This window comes from Halichoerus grypus, chromosome 7, assembly GCF_964656455.1.
Source record: "Halichoerus grypus chromosome 7, mHalGry1.hap1.1, whole genome shotgun sequence".
Lineage (NCBI taxonomy): Eukaryota > Metazoa > Chordata > Mammalia > Carnivora > Phocidae > Halichoerus > Halichoerus grypus.
Window position 1 is genome coordinate 76,424,598 of NC_135718.1, and position 10,352 is coordinate 76,434,949.

The 10,352-nt window shown below is 41.2% G+C and overlaps 2 protein-coding genes across 8 annotated transcripts in view; one reads left to right on the top strand and one right to left on the bottom strand.

Annotated features, from left to right (window-relative positions):
* The window catches only part of LOC118527511 (uncharacterized), a 28,604-nt gene extending 28,361 nt beyond the window's left edge, over positions 1–243 (bottom strand). For 2 of the 4 annotated variants that reach the window (XM_078077770.1, XM_078077768.1), the window contains exon 1: positions 127–243. The gene's annotated coding sequence lies outside the window, so the exon portion shown is untranslated. The remainder of the gene's footprint in view (positions 1–126) is intronic. The other 2 variants (XM_078077769.1, XM_036079362.2) reach the window with 1 other exon arrangement.
* ZNF25 (zinc finger protein 25) overlaps positions 153–10,352 on the top strand; it is a 19,905-nt gene continuing 9,705 nt past the window's right edge. The window contains exons 1-2 of one of the 4 annotated variants that reach the window (XM_078077777.1): positions 153–289; positions 5,958–6,073. In XM_078077777.1, coding sequence (XP_077933903.1) covers positions 6,059–6,073 — 15 coding nt within the window. In that variant the 5' untranslated portion in view covers positions 153–289; positions 5,958–6,058. Of the gene's footprint in view, positions 290–3,376; positions 3,503–3,528; positions 4,005–4,978; positions 5,855–5,957; positions 6,074–10,352 lie in introns of those variants that run through there. The other 3 variants (XM_078077774.1, XM_078077776.1, XM_078077778.1) reach the window with 3 other exon arrangements.

Sequence of the window (10,352 nt, forward strand, 5' to 3'; positions counted from 1 at the left end):
AATGGAACTCAAGCCGCTGGTCCGCACCCAGAAGCCCCCACCCGCCGTGGGGGTTCCCGCTGCGGGGTCCCGGGCCTCCTCCCCACCGAGGGTCACCGCCGTTTCCCTCCCGGCCCACGCTCTAACCTCTGCTCTTGGGAAGGTGGGCAACCAGGACCTTGAGTTACTGGGAAATCTGGAAACGGGATTTCGGGCTTCACTAAACCTGCTGGCGCAGGAGGGGGACCAGGAAGATGGCGAAGCTGCGCGTGCGCAGCACTGTCCGCGGCCGGGGCGCAAGTTCTGCTGGGTAAGCAAACTAGTCTCAAGACTACGTCTACCATAATCCTTCGCGTCCACTTGTTTAAATAACTATGTAAATAAACCTGTCTTATTCAAAGAGTAGGGAGGTGGTTGCTGTGGAAGGTCTGTAGCTCTCTCTGGCGTTTTCAGAGGCCGCCCCCTACTCCACCCCCGGAGGTTAGGCCCTACGTGTAAGAACTACTAAATGTAATTTGTGGTCCTTTAGAGCATCCTGGTTTGGCAAAAAACAAAAACAAAAAACAACTCTTTGAAAGACTTTTGCGGACATCATGGGAGTTTGATTATAGATGCGCTATTAAAAAATGTACTTAGGGGCACCTGGGTGGCTCAGTTGGTTAAGCGACTGCCTTCGGCTCAGGTCATGATCCTGGAGTCCCTGGATCGAGTCCCGCATCGGGCTCCCTGCTCAGCAAGGAGGTTGCTTCTCCCTCTGACCCTCTCCCCTCTCATGTGCTCGCTCTCTCTCATTCTCTCTGTCTCAAATAAATAAATGAAATCTTAAAAAAAAAAAAAATGTACTTAGTTTTGGAAATACATACTGAAGTATTAAAGAGTGAAATATATCTAATTTATTTTAAAATGTTTTCGCAAACACAAGATAAATATGGCAAAATGTGAAATTTGTCCAGTATAGAAAATGGTAAATGGGTGATCATTTTTCTTTATTATTCTAAGATTGAAAATAGAAACTTCAATGAAAGAAGAAAAAGTAAAAAGAACTGGGTGTATCTTTTAGACACAAAACTAATAAAAAGGAAGATATTTGTCAGTTACCAGTTCTTGTGAATAGGGAATTTAATTAAAATGTTAAAAAATGGAATACAGTAATACATTAAGAAAATAACATCTCTCTACCAAGCAGAGTTTGTCTCAAAATTGAAGAAAAGGAATATTTCAAAATTAAGTAAGCAATAGTTTAACTAAACCAGAAAATATATGCATACTTAAAAGATTTTAAATAAGCAAGTACTTCACTCAAGTAATTCCACTTATTGGGTTATATGCTATAATTCAAAGATTTATATAAAGAATTCCCTTCACAGTTTAGTTGAGTCAATAAGAGTATTCAAGAATTTATGGGTAAAATATGCTCATCCACAAAGTACAATAACAAGCAGCAGTCTTTATTTATTTATTTTTTTTAAGATTTTATTTATTTATTTGACAGAGAGAGAGGAACACAAGCGGGGGCAGTGGGAGAGGGAGAAGCAGGCTCCCCACGGAGCAGGGAGCCCGATGCGGGGCTCAATCCCAGGACCCTGGGATCATGACCTGAGCCAAAGGCAGACGCTTAACGACTGAGCCACCCAGGCGCCCCAAGCAGCAGCCTTTAAATGTGATAGAAATATATTAAATCATACAAGGGATATTCAAAATATATTCTGAAATTTAAAAAAATATGCCAGTAACAAAACAGAGCTATCTATAAAACGTATGTATTCATGAAGATATGACAGTGTCTGTCACAAGGTAAGTGCTCAAATAGACATTATTTCCAGTCAGGTTATGTAAATGTATTTATTGTGTCAGTGAGTCTGTGTGTATGCATTTTTGTGAAAGAGGTTATTTCTGTATGACTTGTATATTTGTGTGTGTCCATCAGTTGTGGGAGTGACCACCACAAACTCTCTTGAGAATAAGGCAGGTACTACACAAACATAACAGTAAATAAAAATGATACATTTATTATCTAAAAATACTTGTATATCTATGTGTGAACTATCCTTCCATCAATAAATAGTAACTACATCCATGGTTCCCCAGGCCAAAATCTGAAATCACTTGTTCGGGCAGAATTCTAAGAAGACCCTTTATTTTTAATTATTTCTCCAACCGCCCATCTAGAAAATTGGTATGTGTATATGAAAGAGGACTTCAGCTGCCTCCATTTTGATCTCAAACTTTCTGGTGGGTTTCTTCTTTCCAGCTTGTCTCTTGGCTCAGGTGGAAGACCAAGAGAGTAAAGAATCTCACCCCTAACAGACACTACCCCCTTAAGGAATAAGGACTAGCCTGAGCCCTCAGGCCCTCACCCATGTTTGACTCCGAGACAACGATTCCATTGAACCTTCACTGCGGACCTGTAGTACCCACTGTCTTTTGCCCCACATTTTTCTTATATAAACCTGAAAATATTTTTTAGCGCTTTGGAGACCGTCTTTGAGATGCTAGTCCACCGTCTTCCTTGTATTGGCCTCACTGAAATAAATTCCTTTCCTGTTTCACCATGGCTCCTCTCTCTTTGCATTTTTGTCAGCGGTGAGTGGCTGGACTCGCTCTATTTGGGACTCCCACAGGCAGGTGTTCCTGCACCCCTGAACGCCAGCTACGTGCGTATGTACGTATGGTTTCTCTATATGGATTTTATGTTTTAAAATTAATCTTACCAAAAAATTAATATTTTTGTCATTACTTTGAATGGAAACTCATTTCTTTTGTTGGCATGGGAAAGAGTAAATTAATGTCATGACGTTACTGACCACGAAATCACTACATATGTAATATATATTCCCTAGTGAAAGGAATTAAAATATTTTATACCATTAACATAAAATGAGTAAAAATCTGACTCTGCACTCACATTAAACTTTTTTTCTTCTTTTGGGCAGTGGTATGTATGGCACTAGTCTTCTGTTTTAGCCTATACATATTTTATCTTTATTACAAGTTTCAGGTTATCATTTGCATAATTTTGAAAGCTTTAATTCAGATGTTACAGGATATTATTCTTTGAATGTACTATTGTACTTAGTTACAAGTACTTTTTTTTTTTTAAAGATTATTTATTTGTCAGAGAGAGAGCGCACACAAGCAAGGGGAGCGGCCGGGGAACAAGTACTTTCTTTATCAAGTGGTAGTTTTGTTTTCAAGCCCCCAGATTGCGCGCTGCCAGTTCAAATTAGCTCTCTCTGTGAGTGATAGCCTCCAGAAAATCCCATCAGTACTCAGGCGGCTGGAAGAGGTCGAATATCATACGTTGTCCAAAATGAAGATGCTGCGGAGGCTCCTGGGAAGTGTAGTTCCAGAGTGAGGCGCGAGGGCCTTTTGCGCATGCGCAACCCCACCTCCTTTTGATAGTCGCCATCTTGTCTCACGCCCCAGGGCGGGAGAGCACTCTGGAGTCTCCAGGTCTGCGCGGTGCGACAGAGGGCGGGGCCTGGAACCTGCGCTGGCCGGGAGCGGTGGCCGAGCCCTGCAGGTGTGTCAGAGGCCTGTCTGCGGGTGCGAGGCCGGGAGGGCGGCGGGGGGGAAGCCGGGTCTCCGCGGCTGCGCCGAGTCGGAGAACCTGGAAGCTGCCGCCGCCCCCCTCTGAGCTCCCAGCTGGCCTCCGAGGAGGACTGGGGAGGGGGTCAGGCAGGGGGCTTTGCGGGGATTGCCCGTTGTCCACCTTCCTGGCTCTCGACCTGCGGAGCCGGGCGGCCCGAGTTGGCCTGGAGCGCGGGTGGAGCGGGGAGGGACGCGGGGGGCGGCTTTTGTGACGTGGACCCCAGGCCCGCCACGTCCGCGCTGGCGTGGCTGCTGGCGCCGCAGCGCTGTCAAGCCCGGGGGACCTGCGCGCGTCCCGCTCCCGCCAGGAACCGAGCAGGACAACCTCGGTACGACGCGGACACTCATCTGTAAAATAATTCCAGTAACCACTGGGGTTGTTTGCTGTATTAAATAGGGCTGTATATATAAAATATGATGAGGACTCAATAAAGGTGAGCTTCTTTTATTATTACAAGGTATGCTGCTGTTTTCGTTATTGGCTCATTTAATCATAATCATCATAACCATCCTTTGAATCGGTATTAATCAGCTCCATTCTAACACGAGTACTAGAGGTTTAGCGATAAATGGGTGTACTCAGCACTAGCGGGGGAAGGTAGGTAAATTCTCATTGTTTTACTCTGGTTCATGCTGTTTCCCACGATAAAATCCAGTCTTCGGTTGTATTTAGTACCGTAATTGTCCCTGAGCAAAACTGTGGAGTGTGGTAGACCTAACCTTACCACGTAGAGTTCTACTTCCAAAAATTCTTTTTTTTTTTTTAAAGATTTTATTTATTTATTTGACAGAGAGAGAGAGAGCACAAGTAGGCAGAGAGAGAGGGAGAAGCAGACTCTCCACTGAGCAGGGAGCCCGACGCGGGGCTCGATCCCAGGACCCTGGGATCATGACCTGAGCCGAAGGCAGCCGCTCAACTGACTGAGCCACCCAGGCGCCCCTACTTCCAAAAATTCTTGAGGCTTTCTCAGAACTCTTATGTCAAAAGGTTAATTAAGGCCCTTCTTGCATTTTCCAGCCTGTTTCTATTCTCAGAGGGCTGCTAACATGTAAACTGAAACTGTTAAGTTGAGCCCTGAATTTTAAGTCTTATTGGAGAAGCTGGGAACCCTCTCCAGGCCAGAGGCTAGTTTCTAAAGAGGGGAAATGGGACAGACTTTGTTAACAGACGAAAACTGGAACTTCATCGGGGCTCCATGTTAAAGTGTTATGTCTCTGTTTGGCAGGTGTGTCTGGACTTAAGTTTTGTAAGCATCATGCCAGCTGGAAGGGGCATTTAGTTACCTTTTGCTACCTACATAAAGCGTTTTGGGATTTATGGTGTCAAATTGTTATTTTAAGGTTTAGATTTGTGTGGCTGTCAGAAGATCTTCTGACAGCCACACAAATCTAAACCTTAAATTAACATCTTAAATTAACATCTTAATACTAAGATGCAAACTGCCTTGCACACTGATGGTGTAAGAGCAGTGGTGACTAGGTTGCTGCCTGTTTGGCATGAATCAAGACAGTGATACCAATGACTACTTCCCTGCAGTGTACTCAATAAAAAACTGCCACCTTTACTTAAGGGTATCTTTGATGAAACAAAATTTAATTAATTTAATTAATTAATAAAAATTAATTTATGTCAAAATTCTTCAAGGCCTAATTAACTTTTACCCTAAGGCCCAGCCCAAGGTTGAAGGGGACAGTGAATTCCAGGGTACTGTCTGGATTTGTGGCAATGAGTGAAGACTTACAGAATCAAAATGGTACAGGAAAGGTTGTTAAAAAGGATCTAATTCCTTCTCATGTTAAATAATAGCACTGAAACTAAGTCACTAAGTTTGTTAATAGGAGAGACTAGCATAGAATAAAAGTCTCCACGTCGTCCACTATACCATGTTTAAGTCAAAACAAGTTTCTTGGAGAAGTGATTCTGGAGAAACTGCAATTTAGGGAGAGGAAACATGTTAATTTTTGAGGGCTTTGAAGACTTTCTAACTTTGTGGGGTTTATAATATTAATAGGGAAAATTGTTATGTGACTTAAACACTTCCATATCAGTATTTCTTTTCAACATCATTTGTAATGCCAGCATCGGGGGCCATACTTTGGATATATATTAAACACCTTGGATATATATTATACACCTTGCCTAACCTATTTTTGGGTGTTTAAGGTTTTCAATTCTTTTGTCCATTTACTAGATGGACTAAATGGCCAGTAGGAAAGAAATGTTTAGATTCACTCAAAATTTTCCCAGATACATCATGATTATATCAGAATCACCAATGGACAGGTGGGTACTCCTTTATCATGGTCCTCCTATTCCTCTTCATGGCTCAAAGGGATATTTTCCTAGGTGTTTATGTTTTACTAAAATATATGGAAATTTCTCACAGGTGATTCCTGAGCTGCAAGATAAGGTCTTTTAAGACTTCTGTCTTCCAACTTTCCCTGTTCTGGCTTCATAGTTTCTGTCCTTTCCCAAGAGCAGCAGAAAATGAACAAGTATCAGGTGAGTCATTTCCTTAGCCTTTTGTGTGTGTGTCTATTTTCAGTGAGTTTTATGAAAGCCCATACATAAAACATGAAAAGTGGAAATATTTAAAAATCACCTTAAGGGAAAATGCTGTTTGAATAGCACAGCAGTTTCAAAGTGTAGTCTGCAGATTCCTGGGATCCCCAAGACCTTTATAAGGGGCCTGTGAGGTCAGAATGTAATACCAAGATGCAAACTGCCTTGCACACTGATGGTGTAAGAGCAGTGGTGACTAGGTTGCTGCCTGTTTGGCATGAATCGAGACAGTGATACCAATGACTACTTCTCTGCAGTGTACTCAATAAAAAACTGCCACCTTTACTTAAGGGTATCTTTGATGAAACAGTAAAAATTAATTTATTAAATCTTGACCCTTGAATACGTATTACTTTGTAATATTGACTCTGAGGAAATGGGAAGTTGACTTACAGTACTTTTGCTACATATTGAGGAATGATGGTTGGTTGTCTAGAGAAAAGGCACTTGTGCGATTGATTCGTGAGCTCACCTAGCCACCTTTTCATGGAATACTATTTTTACTTGAAAGAGCAACTGGCAGACAAACTGGTTCTTTGGACGGGTATTTACCAAACATTTTCTCAAAAACGGTGGAAGTGAGCCTGTCACTTCAAGAAAAAGAACTCTCAGTATTTGTTGCCAGTGTTGAAAGTTGAGCTTTCAAGTGAAACAGAGATTTTTGGAAAACTTGTATCCTCCACTGTGAAGCTGACGTGTTCTAATAGTTAAAGACTTTTCTGAAGAGATTGGTGAAGATACTAACAAATGTGATATATTTTTTATATGTGTCTGCATTTGAGTAATTTTTTTTTTTTTAAAGATTATTTATTCATTTGAGAGAGCACGCATCCGTGCACAAGCAGGGGCAGTGGCAGAGGGAGAGGGAGAAGCAGACTCCCCGCTGAGCAGGGAGCCTGACATGGGGCTTAATCCCAGGACCCTGGGATCATGACCTGAGTGGAAGGCAGATGCTTAAGCGACTGAACCACCCAGGTGCCCCTTGAGTAATATTTCTGATATATGTGCTCAGAGGCAGTTTAGGAGGACAGCGTGACACAGAGAAGTGAGGAACAGAATAAGGTGGTTAGGGAATGCCACTCTAAAAAGCTAATATTTGAGGAAAGTCCTGGTTAAATGAGAGAGGGAACCAAGTAGGATTCTGGGGGAAGAGCATTCTAGATATGAAGAACAGCAAATACAAACACCCTGAGGCATGTTCCAGAAACAGTATTCAAGACACTGAAGCTACAGAGCGGACATAGGGGAGAATGAGCTAAGAGGGAAGATCAAAGAGGTAGAAGGGGCTGGAATATGTAGGACCTTGTAAGCTGAAGAAAACATTGAATTTAAGTTTTATTTAAAAATCATACTTATGCAATCAAAGGAATGTATTTAATGTATATGTAAAATTTAGGGAATATTGATGAAACACAGGTGTATCCCCTATCTGGCTTAAGAAATGAAAACTACTACTATCTTTGAAGCCCCATGTGCCCCTCCTCACCATTCATTACCCAGAGAAAAATGAATCCTGACTTTTGTGGTAACCATTTCTTTGATTTTAAAATTTAATGTTTAAAACAAAAGAGTGTATTTGGCACTTAATTTCCCAGCCCTTTTATAAGCACTTGACATAGTCTTTGAAATTCTTATAGCCCAGCTTTTTTTTTTTTTTTTTTTTTTTAAAGATTTTATTTATTTGAGAGAGAGAGAGTGAGAGAGAGCATGAGAGGAGGTAGGGTCAGAGGGAGAAGCAGACTCCCTGCCGAGCAGGGAGCCCGATGCGGGACTCAATCCCGGGACTCCAAGATCATGACCTGAGCCGAAGGCAGTCACTTAACCGACTGAGCCACCCAGGCACCCCTAGCCCAGCTTTTGAAATCGTTCACTACCATATCATAAACTTTCAGTGTGGACATTATGTGAACTAAAAATCATAGTCTTTGGGCATGATGGTAGGGAGAAAGAGACTATGGAAAAAGGGAGAAATAATATAGGAGGAAGCTCCAAAAAAATTAACCTATTCAACAGTACTGCTTTAGTCTTGAACATGTATCTTTTACATGATATTCTCCTTATCCAGAATTCATTCAGGGGTGCCACATGTTCCCCACTTTATGCTCTGTAACTAATCTCTGACTGGCCAGTTTGGCCAGCACAACTGACTAGTGAGCCTTTTAGTTTTTTGAAATAATTTTGAATGCAGTTATCACTACCAACTCTTGGAGAAGTTTATTCTATGCAGATACTATAATTTTTTGTTTGTTCATTGCCATTTTGGCCAAATGATGTGATCTTTTTTTATTTCTTCTTGAATCTTTCAGGTTGTATTAGCATAAATTTCTTCTGTTTGAAAACATCCTTTATGTTGTTTTTATTCTGCTCGCTTACTTGTTTTAGTGAGGGTCTGCTGGTGGAAAATTCTGAGTTTGGTTTATCTGAAATATAAACAGCTTTTTCACTGTGTATAGAATCCTTGGCTGACAGTTCTTACAGTTTAAAACATTGAAGGGGCGCCTGGGTGGCTCAGTCGTTAAGCGTCTGCCTTCGGCTCAGTTCATGATCCCAGGGTCCTGGGACCAAGCCCTGTATCGGGCTCCCTGCTTGGCGGGAAGCCTGCTTTTCCCTCTCCCACTCCCCCTGCTTGTATTCCCTCTCTCGCTGTCTCTTGTCAAATAAATATATAAAATCTTTAAAAAAAAAAAAAAAACCCACATTGAAAAGCATTCATTGTCTTCTGATACTACTGAAAATTCACCTTTTGTCAGACCTCTAAAGTAAATTTGCATTCCGGGCTAGCTACTTTTAAGATACCTTAACTCTACTGTGTTCTATGTGTGGATTTTTCTTTATCCTAATGAGATTCGTTGTACTTCCTTTGGGAGACGTCTCTTCCTGGCCTGGTGCTCTGCTCCCAGCTTATGGAGGGCTGTTGCCATGTACTCGGTAGAGTGGGGAAAACTGGTGGCTCTCTGTACTTCAGACCATTCATATTGGTTATGGAGCTTCCTGTTTGGTTCCAGAAATTGTCTCCCCAACTTATAATAAAATGATCACTCTGAGACATTTGATGGGAAGTAAAAAAAAAAAAGTCCTGCAGATACTAGCTTCCAATTAGGGACCTTTTGGATGTGAAACATCCAGTCACCAGCTAGTATCAAATGGCAGATTGATGTTCATGTGCTTTGTGACTGGAGTTCTAAGACATCGCAGAAATCCATAAGCAAACATTAAAATTTTGTTGAGTTGGATTGGTTCCCTCTCCCCACTTGCCCCTAAAAGTGAAAGTCATTGTGGTTTTCTTTTCTGGAGCATTCATCTGTTTTGAATTTTTCCTTTGTTCATCTTTGGATTCTCAGTTCTCTGATAGGTTTTGGAAAACTTGTAAGTTTCTATGTTAGAGGCTTGTTCTTATTGTTAGGGTGAGATCCACTTCTCTTTTGCCTTTCTACATTCTACTCAGAACTAGCTTTTTATCCTTATGGTCAGGATACTAGCTCTAAGCTACTTTCTGCTCTGCCCTGAAATTTGAAAATGCCCCAAAAATTCAAATTCAAGGTATAGGACTCAATTTCTTTTTTTCTAGGATCTTGATCCCCCAACAATTTTGGTGCATATGGTAATATCTGATGTTTTCATACTGCCATTCTTAGTGTTTTCTGGGGTTTGGTTTTTACTTTTATTTTTTAATTGGGGCAAAATATACATAAAACTTACCATTTTAACCATTTCTCACTGTACAGTTCAGTGGCTTTAAGTACATTCACATCATGGTACAATCATCACGACCATCCATCTCCAGAACTTTTTTCATCTTGCACAACTAAAATTCTAACCGTTAAACAATAACTCCTTATTCCCTCTTCCCCTGGGAACCACCAGTCTACTTTCCATCTATAACCTGACTATTCCAGGTCTCTCATATAAGTAGAATCACACAGCATTTGCCGCTTTTAACTGGCATATTTCACTCAGTATAATGTCCTTAATATTCATCAATGTAGCATGTGACAGGATTTCCTCCTTCCTGTTAAAGGCTAAATGATATTCCACTGTTTCTATATACCACATTTTATTTATGCATTCATCTTTTTTTTATTTGACATGTTTTATTAAAAATCAAGACTTTATACTTTTTACTGTGTTCCATCTTTCCTTTTGCATCCAGTTAACTTAATACTCACACCTACCTTCTTTGATGCAGCCTCTTCTCTACTTTTAGTTGTGGAGTTTGTTC